Source organism: Vigna unguiculata, chromosome 1, assembly GCF_004118075.2.
Source record: "Vigna unguiculata cultivar IT97K-499-35 chromosome 1, ASM411807v1, whole genome shotgun sequence".
Lineage (NCBI taxonomy): Eukaryota > Viridiplantae > Streptophyta > Magnoliopsida > Fabales > Fabaceae > Vigna > Vigna unguiculata.
In genome coordinates this window covers 3,693,003-3,711,182 of record NC_040279.1, presented here as the reverse complement: position 1 = coordinate 3,711,182, position 18,180 = coordinate 3,693,003, and the positions used below count along the sequence as shown (strand labels likewise).

Here is an 18,180-nt window from a genome sequence, read left to right as displayed (position 1 = left end):
TAACCAGAGAGTTTGGGGCTTTCACAACAAACAATTCCTACATAACAAGTTGTTGTACCTTTGACAACTAGAATTAACATAAAGGGGAGTTGTGTAGTTGAAGAGAAAGCAAGGGACGTCGTTAAGGTTGTGGTCGAGAAAGTTTGTCATGACAGTTTGTCTACCAATAGATGGGGTATAAATTGTGACAAACATTTCAGTCTTTCTTAGCTTAGTCTAGAGACCTTGTTAGACCTATTTTGTGCCTCCTAGTTAGAACTTTCTTAGCCTATGCTATTATATTTTAAGTTTGAATGATTTGTAGTTAAGACTTACTTAACTTGTTTTTCATGTAATAATAACATTGTCCTAAACATAACACTTAGATAAAGAAGCGATGTGTATCTATAGAGAATTCTAGAGGTGCATTATTAGAGGTTGCTAGCGCCATAGGTACAAACCCAATAAAAGTTATGTGGGATTCTAATGTATTTAGTTGTGACAGTGAAATCCCTTTATACATACAAGATAGATGGGCTAGAGGTTGCGACATAAAATTAAGAATTAAATTTAGTTATTTAGTTATGCATGATAATTTCTTTACCAATTTTGTAATGTTAATTATTGTATTATGCTTTAAATAATTTGATTTTAGGTATGTGTTTAGATTATGTGGGATTCTAATGTATTTGGTTGTGACAGTGAAATCCCTTTATACATACACGATAGATGGGTTAGAGGTTGCGACATAAAATTAAGAATTAAATTCAGTTATTTAGTTATGCATGATAATCTCTTTACCAATTTTGTAATGTTAATTATTGTATTATGCTTTAAATAATTTGATTTTAGGTATGTGTTTAGATTATGTTATAATGAAGGAACACATAATGTGTACAAATTCATGAATTCCAACTTATTCATCCATTAGGGAATAAGAAACCTTAAATCCAAACATACATCACCATCATCTTGGTTCAAAGGGGAAGCAAATACATTTTGCTTCTTATATTCATGAGTAAGTGTAGTTTGTTGTGTCTTCAAATTATAATCCATCTTTTTGAGTTGTAAAGATAATTATTTTCAATGTATATGTCACTAGCAGCTACTTGTCATTTCCCTAATTGATCACATTACTGCATGATTTTGCTTGTTGAACAAGAAACCCTCCATACATCTAAAACAAATAGTTAATCGGTAAGAACACCAATTTATGTGGTTTCATTTTATATAAGTGAACCCTAACTAGTGTTTTTTCTTATTAGTTCATACTCCAAATATGATATGTTGAAGGCTAAACCAACTACAAGATCGCAAAAGCTCACATGATTGCTCTTCAAGGTTTTCTATTTGTGTCTAAATATAGTTATTTGGTTATTTTGTTTTCTTAATCAAATATGTTCATTGTGTTGGTATTGAATTGTAGTGTAACAAACAAACTAGGGTACAAAGTGTGAATATTATGTGATGTAATGATGGTAATCATTGTTCGAACTAGTATTGATAGAGGTTGGTTCTAGGTAATGATTTAACTAATTCGTAATTAGAGTAACTTTGTCTATTTTACCTACTAATTTAATTTATTGTTTCTTGTTGTACGTTAGATTTAACAATACTTGGGCAACTTGTTTTACAGATTTATAAATATAATAAACTAGATGGTTTGTAAATATATTTTTGTTAGCTTAATTTCAATTGTTTAAAATTTTTCAATCATGACAATTGTACATTGTTGCTTAATTAGAACGAGAAAAAATGAACATAAAAATAGCTAAATATATAAGGTTAAGTATGTTGCTTATATTTTCTCATAAAGAATGGTTCTACACAAAATCATAGCTTAACATGATACTCATATGCAACAATTAGTGTGAGAATCGTTGTCACAGATAGGTGACAATTTCTTCTAACAATTATCGTCTATGATTAAATATAGATGATAGTTTAGATCATTGCCTAAAATGTTTTTTTGGACAACAACCAGATAGACGATATGTTTTTAACCATCGATAAAATCTTCGTATTACTGTTGTTTGTGACCTCGTTTGCATTAGTGATTTATGATTTTTTTTCCAATCTATATAATTTAGCACTTATATGACATATTCTAAAAGATTAGCCGATGTGCGCGTGTGTTTGAACAACATTTTTCTTGATAATAAATATATGTATGTATTTGATATCATAATGATCATAACGTTGCACCTTACATAACTACTAAAGTAAATTATTGTTTGATTGAAATGACATGATTGGGGTTTTTATAACAATTATACATTGGTTTTGTTGTTGATATCAGATAATTTGTTAAATTAGAATGTTTCAGTGTATGTATCAAGTGAATTTATAATTTATTTATAGGTAGTGAAGAAATCTAGACTCTTGAGACTGCAAGTGCAAAAAGGATGATTAGTGGATGCAATGTGGACCATTTAATTATATTATGAAAAAGGATGATTAACACTAGGATTATTGACATGTGAGAAATAGCTTCATTTGTTTTATTTGTCACAAAAAGGCACTTTGCATCACAACACACACATGTGAATAGTAACATAATGAAAATTGGCGCATTAAACATGGACCAATAAACCAATATGTGAAAACAAGACAAATGTACAAGTGGGGATGATAGAGTTGTATATTTAATTTATTTTTTTCTAAATTTTACAAAATCATCATTTGATAAAAGCTATAAAAAAATTAATTTGACAAATGCATTGTCAAGAAGTTTTTATAAGAATACAATGTAATGAAATAATTAGACGTAACTTTAAGTTGACTAACATAAAAAAACTTTGTAAACCTAAATTTGGCAAAACTTTCCTTCTTTAATTAGTTGTTTTCAAATATATTAAAGAAAGAAAAATTTACATTAGATGTTTTTATATTGGTTTGTCTAAAAACTCAAGTTCCACTAGCAAACTAATGTTGCAAAGTAGTAAGTGAGTATTTTTGGATTATTGTCACCCTTGACTAAAAATTTAGTATTCTTTGAAAAACAATCACTTATAACTAAGACGAGAGTTTTTTGGAATGTAATTACTTCCAAGTAAGAATAAGTATTCTTTGGAACACACTCACTTTTGTCTAAGATTGAATATTCTTAGAACATATTCAGTCTTGACTAAGACAACTTTGATTTTATAAAGCCTATGATTAAACACACACAAAATTACCATCTAAATGAGAGTGTCCTAAGATGGATACAAGTTCAATAATACTCTTTTAGGTTGCTAAGTGATGGGAAAAACAACAACACAACCAAAATACTAGATAATGGATAATTTCTCCTAACTTGCAAAAATCTATGACGATCAACAATAATAAAATGGCAACAATAATCACAATTAAAGAACACACCAATTTTACCATGGAAAACCCCTCAATTCAAGGGTAAAAACCATGGGTTGTCCAGACCAAATAAATCGCTCCATTATAATCAAAAGAGTGTACAAATGAGTCTTAACAAACTGCACAAACAAGTGCTAACATGCAGCCAAATAACAAAGCATCAAATCTTGCTAATTGAAGAACAAAGTGAGAAAAATCCCTAAAAACAGAGCTATTGTGCGGGACCAATATCTCAAACTCGAGACATTCAGTTGACGATCCGAACGGTCATAATGAAGAATCATATGTTGCGAACCTTGTGTCAAAGTTTCAGTCTGATCCAACGGTTAACGAACCCGCAATCGTCAATTTACCAAGATTGCACAATGTGAAAAATCTACAGAATTTTCTCCCATTTCTCTCTTCTTCTTGACTACGTTTTTGGTCACTCAATGCTCTCACACTCTACTCTCTCTCACTTATCCTAAGTGAGTCAAATGGGTCTAACCAAGTATATGGGCCTTAGCATAGTTGGGAGTCCAAAGTTTGGGAGCCCAAACCAACACTAAGAAACACATAAAGTGCTCTTTTTATAGCTAAGACAATAATTTCGTGAAGATTTTAAGAGCTATTTTGTAGTTGTCAACTTTTCTTCTTACGGATCTTCTATTTATTGAGGATGAGAACTTTGGAAGTCTTTTTCTTCTTCAAGCTTGTGTTTGTCCATATTCAAATAGGTAAATGCATTAAAAGTTCGTCTTGCAACATTGAATTCATGTTTAAGCAACATTTTGATTTATGTATGACTTATTAAATAATAATTTTTATACGCATGACTGTATCAAGTTGATGGTCTTTAGCGTTGACATTCAATCCATTTCATAAATTTTTTTGGTGTGGAATAATTTTAGTGCTTCCTTAAAAGATCTTAGACTTCTTGAAAGATAAATACAAAAGATATTTTCTACAATCTAAAATATTTAAAATATTTATTATGTTACATAATTGAGAAGTGTGTAATATTTTATAAAAATTCTTTTAATCTATCGGTCAATTAAAAAACATATATTTAATAATTTTGGTTTTTATTTGAATTGAATTTCTACTTTTGTAAAAATACTTAGATGTAATTAATTATGTTAAATTAACATTAATTTTGTTTGAAAGTATCATTTGTCAAAATCTAAATCTATCACTTATCAAAATCAAACTCTTCGTGACACTTTCAACCAGTTTTAATATCAATTTAATCAAAATGACCATATTAAATCTTTATTACAAAAACATTGACTCAATTTAGTTTTTTTTTTAAAATACATATCCAATTGAGTGAGAAAAAAAACACAATAAATAAAAAACACCAAATTTCTAATTAACTCTAAAATGTAATTATTTACTTTTAGAATATATACATTTTTAGTTTCACGTACTCTCTCAAATTTTATATTTAAACATCATATTTAAATAATAATAAAGAAGATAATTGAAAAAGTAAAAAAAAAAAAAACCACAAAGTTATTAGTGGATTTTTCTTAAAAGTGTTATTGTAATTTAGTCTTTTCAAAATTACTCATTGATAAATTCCTGATTATTTTAATTAGTTCTTATGTCATGAAAAAAATACTGAATAAACAAAAATTGTGAAGACGAATACCATGTGACACAGCCTTGCAAGAGGATTCGTTGACCCAAACATGAAAACATGCACACCACAACCTCAAATATTGGAATAATGCAGATTATATACATATATACATATATATATATATATATATATATATATATATATATGTATATATGTATATGTATATATATACCTTCTCTTTGGGACAAAACATGGCCTCTGAAGAATGGGAAGCATTAAAGCAGAAAAGATTTGAGGAAGACTCAGATGAAATAACTCCAACAAGGGGGAAGTGGAACATTTTGTTAAGGTAAGTTCTTAAATTTTAATCGAATATTATATTTTGTAATAGAACTTATTTAATACTTTTGGAAAGATTAACTTTATTTTTGCTGACATTTTATTATGTAATTTTATTCAAATATTACTTCAAAAACATTTTTTAGTTAAGTTTTTATTTTAAAGAATATTCTTTAAATAATTTTATTTAGTTATTTAAAAAAGTGTTGTCAAGTATATATGGATACCAACATGCATAAAAACTAACGTATTCATTTGGAATCTTTTCGTGTCCATTTTCTTAAAAAAAGTATTGAAATTATTCATATATATATATATATATATATATATATATATATATATATATATATAGTGGCGGAGCATAAAGGGGCAAGCGGGTGCCACGACTCCCTCCCAATTTTTTTTTTATTTTTTTTTTCATTATTTTACATTTAATTATTTTTAAATATTTTAAATAATTTATGTTTTTTAAATTAAATAATATTATATTCAAAATTAATAAAAATTAAATTAATTATTTTTTATTTATTTTATAAAGTACAATAATAAATAATAAAATATAAAATTAAATATATAAGAAAACAAAATTATTAAGATGTTTTTTATTTTCTCTCTTAATTATCTTTTGAGTTTTTTATATGTTGTATTATTCTTTTATGTTTATTTTTTTTTGTTATTAAAAAAAAGTTAGGCATAAACTCAGTATTTCTATCCTCATCTTTTTATATTTTTTCTTCCATTATTAAATAAATAAATAAGGTAACTTTCTTTTGTCTCACTTGATAATAAACTATTTCTTTAACATTTAGTATTATTTTTTTATCTCATGACCTTTTTGTATATTAATTTTTTATTAATATAGAAGAAGAAACAATGTACTATGTGATTTTTCATAGTCAATTTTTAATTGTAACTTGATTATCATAGTTTTTTTTAGTAATTATGTCTCTCAACTTTTGATTAGATTATGATAAATTATTTTTTAGTCTTAAACTTATTTTCTAAATAGGTATATTAATGAAAAATAAAAGAATAAATTTATTTTTTAAAATTGATAGAGAAACTACTGGTGAAGATGAAAATATGATAATATAGTTATTTATCGCATAATAATGAAATGAAAGTTTGTGAATATTTTTTGAATCAAATGTATGTTAATAAAACAGAAGATGAATATTTTGCAAATAATATGATTATTTACATCGAAAAAAGTTAACTGAAAAATCTAATTATAATCAATTTCCATGAGTTCAAAAATATGACAAAAACGATAGACATTCCTTTAGATTGTGTAATTTCTTTGATAATTATATATGTACTAGATTATGTATTCATTTTTATTGAATTAGTCACAAAAATATTAAATATATAAATTTTGAGTATATTATTTTAGCTCTCCCAAAAATTTTGGTGAAGATCTGCCATTGTATATTATATATATATATATATATATATATATATAGTAAATTATAGTATTTATAGTAGTATATTTGACTGTTTGTGACATGTTTTTTTCTTTTCTACTAAAAGGTAATTTTTTTCTAGTTTCTCTTTAGTTAAATAGTAAAAATGTATTATAGTTTACATCTACCTTTTTTACATTCTTCCAACCATATCATAGAGGGGACATAAAAGCACTTTTTAGGGTAAAACACTCCCTTTTTAGAGTTTAAATTGCTCTGACAATAATACAATGATAGTTTAAAAACTTTTAGCTCGGACAAAATTGTATAGATTTTAATAAATAATTTAAAAATCTTGTTAATGATAATTTTTAATCAAATAAAAACAAACTTACATGACTAACTCTTATACTGTCATTTTCTTTTTATTGCCTGTCTTCTTCTCGTTCAATATCTCACTTCTTTTTCTAAAGAATCATGACTAACTTTAATAACGAAAAAGAGAGAGAAAAAACCTTCAAAACTTGTAACATTTTCTTTTACTCCCTCACATCTTCCACCGCTCATTTCTTTTTATAATTAATCTTAAAAAAAATTTGGTTAATGATAGATTATTTTCTTTCAACTACTTCATTTTCTATTTACGATACTGAATTCAATTTATTGCTTCATGAATCTAATTTATAGTCTTATTTAAAACTTTGGATGAGCAAAAAATTCATTCCAAATAATACTATTTCAAGTTGTTCTAAATTTAGCAGTAAATTTATGTTAGCGAATACAAATATAAAATGGATAATATATATATATATATATATATATATATATATATATAAATATATATATATATATATATATGGTCTATCCTTATTTTAATATGTTTTCCTTTTTTAAAATATATTTATTAAAAAAATTATTTTCTTTGTTGTCTTTAGATTTTTTTCTCTTTAATTCTTATATATTATTCTTTTTTAATTATACAATGTTATTCATAAATTTTATTCAGATTCTCATGACATTTTAACATTAAAAAAATAGATATTGTAATTGTTGTGAGATTTTAATTATTTAAAATTGTTTTATTATAATTGTCTTACTTAAATTAAATTATTATATACTATTTTAACATTTAAGTAATTTTAATATATTCATTAATATTTCATGTTGAATCTTTCGTAAAACAATGTTTTTTATATTATGATTCATTACAAGAAAATTATTCAATAATAATTAATTTTAAAGATGAAAAATAATAGATATTTTAGATACCTATTTATAAATTAAAAATTATAGATATTTAAAATAGTTTATATTGTAAATAAAAAATTGTAATTATTTGGGAGTTAGAATTTAAATTAGTCTCTAACATTAGTTACGATCTTGTTTATCAATAGATTATTGTCGAAATTAGTCTCAAATTTATTATTTAAGGTTAATTTAAACATTAATTCATTTGTAACTAAAATCTTTGTAGATAATACTAGAAATCGTTTTATAATCTAATTCACAAACCAATTATAATTTTATATTCATAATAGTGATTATTTTAGATATCAATACTCTTTAGAGTTTATAAATCGGTATCTAAATTAGTGATTTACTATTTTTTTTAATCTAAAATTGGTTACTATTTTATGATTTTTGTGATTTGTTTTTCACAAAAAATATTTAAGCAATATTGAAATAATAACGAAATCATAAACTTTACTTTAGCTGGATAATACATGCAAATTCACACCCACCTTGTCAACCCTACTTGAAAAAACTATATGATAGAAATTTTATAGCTTTAGTTGCATGATTATCATCCAATTAAAAGTAAAAGAGCTTAGAGTTAGATATTTTTTTCCATTTTAATTTGTTTTGATATAAATATCAGAAAGTAAACAAAAATAGATTGGAAAATGTCTATTTATGGTAGTAGTTGAGGAATTGATGTATCAATGTGTGTTGGATAAATATACGTTGCTTTGTCATGAACAAGATTCAACTCGCCCCCATGAAGCGCGTTCAAGTATTTCTCTATGAACATCAAAGTTCTATGGTCGGTAAAACATTCATCTCAACAACAATTATCCTACTTTTTCCATTCACTTTTCATACAAATTAACATAAATTCACGAATAAGTTATTGAGAAATCCTTATTTACTTTCCATTATTTCCAATTCTTTTTGGCTTTTTAGATCAATTATATCAATTATATCAAATTTCACCGTTTATTCTTCAAAGTATATTATCAACTCCAATTTCATCAATGTTTCAAAATCTTCCAATTCTTTGTGTTGCTAACAAAATTCAATTCACTAACTATGTTTTTTTTTTCTTTAATTTGTGACAATGTTTCTATTTGGTGTAGAGAATAAGCTGCCATTGAAGAATGCCCAATTTAAGATGAGAAAGGAGATTATTTAATTTGTAAGATTTTCTATACATTCGAAAAATAATTTTCTTTTCTTGTCTTTTTTACCATTCTTATTTAATTGTTATTTGTTCATGTTTTTATGTTTCTTCATGAAATTTGCAGAGGAGCAGTTGACAGACATAGCTATTCCAATGTTATAGCCTCAATTTCTTTTGAATTGGTTTTAAATATTTAAAAATGGAGATGTCTGTTCAACGAGAACCTCATAATACCAATGGCATATCCGGTAAAATATCTTCTTGTTCCATTTTTTTGTCTTTTTAACATTGATGTGTTATACAAGAAAATTGAATTAATTTGAATATGATATATAGTATTATTTCACTTACCTTTTTTTCATTTTCATTCTTCTCTTTTATTGAGTTATGAGTGTACACAACTTTCTTCCTTCAAGGAACTAAGATTGAGTTCGTTTGTATATGTTGTTCTTCTCCATTCTGAGATAAACAATTTATGTGAAAAACTAAACAATGGATAATACAATTTTCTTTCTCTTAAGGATCTGAAAAATCCTATTCTTACAAATAGTGTAGAATTAGAATAAATACTTTAAAAAAATAAATACAATTTCTTTTCGTATAGAAAATGTTTTCTCTTCCTTTTCTGGCGTTTACAAGGTAATGCTTTATATATATATATATATATATATATATATATATATATATATATATATATATATATATAGTTATAATTAGATTTATTAGTAGTTAGTTTTGTTGTAGCTAGTCAAATTAAGAGTGCTATCGAAGACAATTAGAACATTTAAAAATTAATGAGACACAAATCTATAGTTTCATACTATAATATCTTATAGTATTTGAAGTTCCACATCGACTAGAGATAAGACAATTTCATAATATATAAGTGAGGTACAAACCTTATTTTACAAGTCAATTTTGTGAGGTTGATGTAGGTTTAAAACTTCCTTTTAACATATAGTATACTAAACTCTTTTATGGATATTGACTTTAGGGGAAAAATCTAGAAATAACTATAAAGTTTTAGATACTTAGTCTTTATTATATTAGCTAGTTAGTCAAATTTCGTAATAGTTACTTGTCATCTTTATGAAAACGAGTTTTAGGCATATCTAAATGGCTAGTGACTCAATTATTGCACGTAATCAATAATTGTATTCATTCTTGTTTTTGTTGTGTGCTGTTCATTTTTGTTTGAAGTGTTTACTTTCAATAAACAACTTTTTAATTGTTTTTTAGTGGTCAATGAACACCTCGTGCACAACATATACGTGATACTATTAATGTCTCAATTTATTATTATTATTATTAGGGTTAAATATGTTTTTACTCCTTCAAGTTTTAGTGAATTTTAGAATTAGTTCTTCTTCAAAATTTTATACCAATTTAGTCCTTTATTTTTAGAAATGCGTGAACTTATTCCTTCTTACCAAATTTTGTTAAATTTATTTAACATTTTAAATGTGTTTTATGATAATATTTGAGTTAACATTAAGAATCTTGTAATTGATGATAAGAGCATATATGGTTAATTGTAGGATCAGGATCAGGGTCTTGTCTTTATGATCTGTTTTGTTCAGAAACACCTAATCTCAATGCTCTCAATTTAAAAGAACGATGGCTGTCTTCTGGTGGTAATATACTTCATCTTATTATGTTGTTATGTTGAATAATCGTTAGTTTATTATGATGTATGGAGAGACCCTCTCAATAGTTTTAAGAAATTAGATATTGAAATATAGGATATTACAATAATTAAATTTTACTTATTTTATAAATATTTTGTTTGAATAGAGTAACTAAATATTTTACACTTTAATTTTTGTATATAGTAATTAAAATTTTCTTTTAAGATAAAATTTGGTATTAAAATATATATTTTAAAAATAAAATATACAAAAAATTGTTAAATTTAAATGTTGAAATAATATTTAACAATTTTTTTTAATACGCATATGTATATAATAATGCGTATAGAAAGTAGAGTTGTCACTTTGACCTAGCCAACCTTGGTTTACATCGGTCAAAGTCAAAAAGTCCACAAGACAAAATAACCAGATACAAAGGTCCACATGGCTAACAAAAGCCAAAATAGTCCATTTGGGTCGAAGGTGATGAGTCGACTCGAGTCGAAGATCATGTCGAGACGGTCCAGGTTAAATGTTGACTTGAGCCATATTAATATGAAAGTCAAGTAGAGTTGGTCCAGGCTAAAAGTTGAGCAAAGTTGGTCGAATCAAAGAATCAAACCAAGTCGGACTGGGTCGAAGGTTAGGCCAAGTCAACCTAAGACAATGGTCAACTCGAGTCGATCGAGTTGAGAAATTGAGTTGAGACGGTTAAGATCGAAGGCTGAGTCTAGCTGATTAGGTCCAAAAGTCAACTTGAGTCAGCCCGAAAGAAGGTCAATTTGAGTTAGCCTAGGCTAAAGGTTGACTCAAGTTAGTTGAGCCGAAGAATTAAGTTAAGTCGGTCCAACCAAAAGGTTAAGCCAAGTTGGCCTGGTCCAAACTGAAGGTCGAGGCAAGCTGGTTAGAACCGAAGGTTTATTGTACTCAACCCAATCAAAGGTTAACCAATGTCGACCTTGTCAAAGGTCAACCTGAGTCAACCTAGTGAGCCAATAAAATGAAGGTTTCCTTAGAAGTGAGTTGGGGTTAGTCCATAGGTCATGGGTCAAATTGACATCAAGAGAGTGACTAATTGTCAAATTTCAATTTTTTTTGAGTGAATTTTAAATTACATTATTTTACTTTTTTGAAATACCATTTTAAAATTCTTAAATTTTCATTTTATTTTAAAATTTTGTTCATCCAAACAACTCATTTTATTTAAAAAAAAATTCAAATTCACAAAATAAATGAAGCAATCTATTAATTGTCTCATCCAAAACACATTGGTAAGGGATGAAACACATTATAAGAGATGGTGTTAGAAGTGGGCTTTAAGCCTAACTTACTTATATACTATGAAATTGCCTTATAGCGAGTGGAACAAAATGTCCAAAAAATCTCACTAGTATAGGGTTTTTTTTTAAACAATGACTCTGATACCATATTAGAAGTGTGCTTTAAATCTAACACAACCCCACAAAACTGACTTGTAAAGTGCGGTTTGCACCTCACTTATATATTATGAAATTACCTTATCTCTAGTCGATGTGGGACTTCCAAATGGTGTTAAATAAATATTTGGAGATTAGGTTTTTATCATTTTAATTTTTTAACTAAATATATTTTGGAAATAGAAAATTATTATTTATTTTATTGTTAGAAAAAATATATGATGATCTTATTATTATTGTAGTTTTCAAATAAAGTCATACAAAATCATTTCATATTTCATTATTGAAAATTCAAAAACTACATGAAAAAATAATTTCCGACACAATGTAAAGTTTTTATGAATGATAAGTACAAATCTCGAAAGAATATATTTTTAGTAATCAATTAAGATGTATGAAATTATTAAGTGTAGCCTGCAAACTTCAATTGACAAATAGGTTAAGATTAACTTAAGCATGAAGTACATTTATTTACAAAAACAATATTATCAACCAAAATTTTATGAGATTGAAAAAGGATGACATAGAAAACTACATGAGATTATTTTCAACTATGATTTTCATAATTAAAAGTTATAAGCTTATATACTAAATATCATAGTATAGTATAAGAGAAGGAAAATTTATTACCTATATAAATTTCTTTCGATCATATAACTCAAAAAGGACCCATAAAACTAGCAATGAAGTTCTCACTCAAGGATAAAACAAAACAAAATAAGATTAGAGACGTTATTATATAAAAAGAAGATAATTTATACTAAAATAATAAAATTCCCATAATTTATAACTAATATATATATATATTTTTTCATTTCCGTGTATGTACAAGGAGGACCGCAGAAAAGATTAGACAATTTGATGCGTCAAGCTGGGAACAGGTATTGTGCCGATTGTGGATCATTGGAGCCAAAATGGGTGTAAGTATTCATTTTTAAAGAACTCTATTTTATGCTCAATTTGTTATTTTCTTTTTCTCGTTCTTGTTATGTTGTTTTTATTAAATTTTATTTCAAATATCATTATAAAAATTTTGATATTTTGACATTACACTCAATTGACATTGAAAAGTTCAATTAAAAATGTTTTATTAACATTTTTTTATTGTCCTTCCATCTTACCTTTAAAATATTAATTTTCATATATTAAAATTTCTAATATATTTTAAAATATCAAAATTAGTATAAATAACATATTTCAACTCTGCAAAATAGAAAAATAACGATAAAAAATTTAACCAAAAAATTCAAATTATTTCAACTATCATCTGTCACCATAAATTACTCCATTAAACAAAGTAAATACGAAAATCAAAAACACCCATAAACTTATAATCGAACAAAACCATCAATTTTTCATCGTGTTGAAATATCCCAAATTAATTTGAAAACTCCTATTTCACCTTTAAGTTTTACGATTTATTATGTAAATTATTGATTTTCTTTTTCTCTCTCCCGAGGAAAGTTTGATCTTTTATCCAATTTCGAATGTGAGAATACTCGGATATTATTCTAACACAATCTTTTCCATTTTAGGTTAAAAATTCATCGGAGATAAAATTAATTTATAATATATAAGAAAAGTGCAAACATTATCTTTCAAAATAGTTTTGTAAGGTTGAAAATGTTTAAAGTTTACTTCTTAACATAATATTATATTTTCTTAACATGGTATTATATGTATTAATTAAATTCTTTATTAGTGAAATTTGTTATTTGTTGAGTCTATTCTGTCAATTGCTATAAGACCACCCAATAATATATAATTCTAAGCTGGTTTTGTAAAGTTAAATTATGCTTAAAGTTTACTTCTTAACATTGTATTAAAGTCAGAGATTAGTCTATTCTGACAAAGTTTGTTGTATCTATTGTTCTACCCGCTATCAGATGACCAATTAATGTCTAATGTCTAATTCCATACTCAAGATGTATGTCTCGAGTGAAGAAATGTGTTAAAAGTTTTACATTAGAGATAATACCAATATATATATATATATATATATATATATATATATATGTGGAAACCTTGCTTTACTGATTTTGTAAAGTTAATTCAATCTTAAAATTTACTTTATAACATTCTATATGTTTCTAGATCACTAGACGAATGAACAAATAACATCTAGGAAGATAAAGCATGATAAAATTTTATTGATAATCAAATTAAATGTGTAAAACCAAAAAGTCATAGTGTTTGCATTTAAATCTATCCACACCATTGGTTGAATATCAGGTCTATAAGCCTTGGAGTTTTTATTTGCATCAAATGCTCTGGAGTACACAGAAGCCTCGGTGTCCATATATCCAAGGTAATTTATGAAGATTAATTATTTTTTATTGAAATAAATTATTACGAGTATCTATAGTTGTAAGTAGAAAATTCGTAACAATGATTAATTTGACATGAACACAGGTTCTTTCCCTAAAGCTAGATCAATGGTCGGATGAACAAGTTGATGAATTGGTGAAATTGGGTGGAAATACAGTAGTGAACAAGAAGTATGAAGCTTACCTGCCAAGTAGCATTAGAAAACCAAAACCTCATTCTTCCATCGAAGAACGCTCAGATTTCATTAGGTAATTGAACAACCACACAATACATGTCAATTTGAAGTCTCTGTTGAATTTTTCTGTATTGCTTCTCTGATGTGTCTTCAAAATATATTCGAACACTAATTTTGATGTATTAAAGTATATTAAAAAGATTTTTAAAATACCAAAATCGGTATATTTGAATGCTCAACAAAAAATAGAACCAAAACATCTAATAAAGAATCTAACTCTGATATTGTTGGAAATCTTACATCGACTAGAGATAAGGTCAATTTACAATATATAAGTGAGATCCAATCCTTATTTTACAAGCCAATTTCGTAAAGTTGAATTAGGCTTAAAGCCCCCTTCTATGCATGCATGCAAAATTCATAATTTAGTTGAAAACTGCAATTTGATATTATATGCAGGAGAAAATATGAGTTTCTGCAGTTTGTGGAAGGTGATGAGAACATGTCTTGCCCCTTCATACCATCCAATTCAGGAAGTTCATCAGATTCTCAAATTGGTTCCTCAAGACTTCAGTCCATACGAGAAAAAAAACAGTATTCTGATAATAAACAACAAACTAAACACCGTATTTGCAGAACATTTCGAAATAGTCGGGGAAGAAAAGAAACTCATGACTTTAGGTCTTCAAAGAAGAGCACCTCATTGGTAATGATTCATTTTATTACCGTTACCTATTTCAATATATATGTCAAATTAACATGGGGTAAATACAGTTTTAGTTTCTAAATTTTGATATGAAATTAAAATTTGTCTTTGTCTGACATTTTAATACATTCTGATTCTCAAACTTTAAAAATAAATGGATATAATTCTTTTAATACAATTATATTAAATTTTTTTGACATGCAACTACGTTTCTTATTCGACATTAAAATGAAAATGTGTTAAACAGCGTAAATAATTCAAATGTTAACATAATTTTTTTGTTTTATTCTAAGCTTTTTTGTCATGCAAACACATTTTCTAACCGACATTGAAATGAGAATGTGTCAAACGAGATAAATAACTGAAATATTAACATAATTTTTTTTATTTTATTCTAAGCTTTTTTTTGTCCTTATTATAGGCAGGTATGACTGAATTTGTTGGGTTGATAAAGGTGAATGTGGTTAAAGGAATTAATCTTGCTGTTCGTGATGTAATGACTAGTGATCCTTATGTGATCATATCCCTTGGTCACCAAGTGAGATTCTTCATCTATAAACTATTACTTCACACCATTCATTCATTCATATATACATTTGACACCTTCAATATATCTTCTCTTAAATTGCAGTCAGTGAAGACTCGTGTCATAAAGAACAATTTAAACCCAATTTGGAATGAAAGCCTAATGTTGTCAATTCCTGATAACATTCCTCCTCTTAAAATTGTAAGTTCAATATCATTTCCTTATCCCATGAAAAGTAATCAAACATGTCTTTTGTGAATAGATTGATAGATTAGGCTTAATAGTATTTTTTCTTCTATATTTATATAAATAATGATTCAATATTTATATATTTTCTATTTATTTTTAACTTAGTGTTCCTATATTTTTTTAAAAAACTCGATGTTGTTCCTATTTATAAACAAAAAAAAAATTTCAATATGTTCTTTTGTGTTAAATCATCATTAATGTCGTTTGGAGACAATGAACTCACATCTACTAATGCAATCACTCACTCTTTTTATGGGTTTATTGTCAAATCCCAGGGACAAAAAGAAAAGAATGACGTTAATGTTGATTTAATGGAATGGATCACATTGAGTCTTTTAAGCCAAAATAAAAAGAGGAAAAACATTGAGTTAAAAATATGTTTAATTAGTAATTTGGTTAGTATATTTAAATCATTAATTTTTTTTTGTTCTTATATTTGTTTCTTATTCAATTGAGTCTCTATTTTGTAAAAAGACTCAATATGACTCCTTCCATTAAATTGACGTTAACACATTTTGAAAGTGTTACATGTCAAAATCTAGGTTAAAAATGAGTCAAAAATGAGTCAAAGTGTCAAAAATGAGTCTTCTTCTACCTTGGATCCCGTCTGATTCTGATACGGGTCGCCTTCTAAGTAGAAGATGACCTAGATTTTGACATGTGACACTATAAGAAAATCACTCATTAACAACCAATTTTAATGACAAAAAAATGTTAGTTACTATAGTGACCAATTTACAAAATAAAAAATTATCAGTTACTAAAATAATCACTACTATGAATAACAAATTATAATTGGTCTCTAAAATTTAACTACCAAGGTTTTGGCTACCAAAGAAATTAGTTTCTAAATTAGTTTCTAATTAATTAGTGACCAATTTAATGATCAATTATAATTTTTTATTCATAATAGTTTTAGTAACTAATAATTTTTTATTTTGTAAATTGATATCTAAATTGGTCATTATAGTGATAAACAATTTTTTGTCACTAAAGTTATTTATTATTTAAGATTTATCTTATAACGTGACAGACCAAATTTGAACATGCGACACCTCTAAATGTTGTTAAAGCCAACTTAACAAATGGAACCACATCCACTCTTTTTAAAAAAACTAGGGACTCAAGTGAGTAAAAAAAATATAGTTATCAAATTGAATCAAATATCTAAATATAGGAATAAGATTACTAATAAAGCCTAAAAAATTGAATAAAAAATATATATTGAATCATGGCTATAAATATAGGACAAAAAAATGTTATTAAGCTATAGACTAATATAGTTATTTTAGCAATAGAGTTCATAAAATTTGATATTTGATGTGGTGTGATCTTGTGATAATTTTTCCAAATAAGTAAGGTATAAATTTGTGAAATGTGTGAGATAGTGTTTGTTGATGAAGAAGAGTTACTCTTGCCAAAAATGCAGATTGTGTATGACAAAGATACTTTCTCCACCGATGATTTTATGGGTGAGGCTGAAATAGACATTCAACCTCTGGTCTCAGCTGCAATGGAATATGAAAAATGTTCAGCAAGTGGTGACAACACTCTCATTAAAGATGGCATAATCTCCCTTGAAAATGGCAAAATCAAACAAGAGGTCTCAGTCAGACTCCAACATGTTGAGAGAGGTGTGTTGGAGATTGAACTTGAATGTGTTCCTTTAACTCAGTAGTTAAAGAAACCTACTCAAAAACACTATTTGGATCATTCATTACCTCACCATACAAAACTGTCAATAGTAGCTTATCAATTCGTTTTAATCTTTTTACCTTATATTTCATGTTATCCGTCAAATTTAATTCCTCAATTAATAAAAATATTTAGAAAAATATACATGTAGCATTGCCAATTTCTTAATTATTATTATCTTAAAAAAATTCTTAATTGATCGGATCGATTAATCTAGGTGACAAATTTTCTTACTTACTCTACTAAGATAATTTTTGTGCAATATATGTGCATTCCAAAGAAATTCGAGTAAGCCGCACTTTCTCAAAAGAGAATGTGCATCGCATGGATCACTTGGAAATGGATTTCCTAAAACTTCATGCACTACAAGAAAATGCTTCGATAACAACTAATTTTA

General features: G+C 26.4%; 1 protein-coding gene across 3 annotated transcripts; it reads left to right on the top strand.

Annotated features, from left to right (window-relative positions):
- The first annotated feature begins 5,159 nt into the window (after nt 1–5,159).
- Nucleotides 5,160–17,888, top strand: LOC114163783 (probable ADP-ribosylation factor GTPase-activating protein AGD11). Of its 3 annotated transcripts, none has more exons than XM_028048101.1 (11): nt 5,160–5,246; nt 8,997–9,055; nt 9,165–9,288; nt 10,579–10,674; nt 12,937–13,024; nt 14,337–14,412; nt 14,517–14,680; nt 15,067–15,313; nt 15,735–15,851; nt 15,945–16,040; nt 17,518–17,888. In XM_028048101.1, exons 3-11 carry the CDS (start codon nt 9,240–9,242, stop codon nt 17,764–17,766), a joined length of 1,182 nt encoding a protein of 393 aa, XP_027903902.1. In that variant the 5' UTR covers nt 5,160–5,246; nt 8,997–9,055; nt 9,165–9,239; the 3' UTR covers nt 17,767–17,888. The 3 variants fall into 3 exon arrangements, with proteins under 3 accessions (XP_027903902.1, XP_027903920.1, XP_027903911.1); XM_028048110.1 differs by lacking the exon at nt 5,160–5,246 and adding an exon at nt 8,593–8,683; XM_028048119.1 differs by lacking the exon at nt 10,579–10,674.
- Nucleotides 17,889–18,180: the final 292 nt, after the last annotated feature.

What these genes read in the sequence shown, in the direction of transcription:
- LOC114163783 (XM_028048101.1), top strand. Translation starts at nt 9,240, where the DNA reads ATGGAGATGTCTGTTCAACGAGAACCTCATAATACCAATGGCATATCC. An exon ending in ACGATGGCTGTCTTCTGGTG is followed by an intron (nt 10,675 to 12,936) that starts GTAATATACTTC and finishes TGTATGTACAAG; the next exon opens with GAGGACCGCAGAAAAGATTA. An exon ending in TCATATCCCTTGGTCACCAA is followed by an intron (nt 15,852 to 15,944) that starts GTGAGATTCTTC and finishes CTTAAATTGCAG; the next exon opens with TCAGTGAAGACTCGTGTCAT.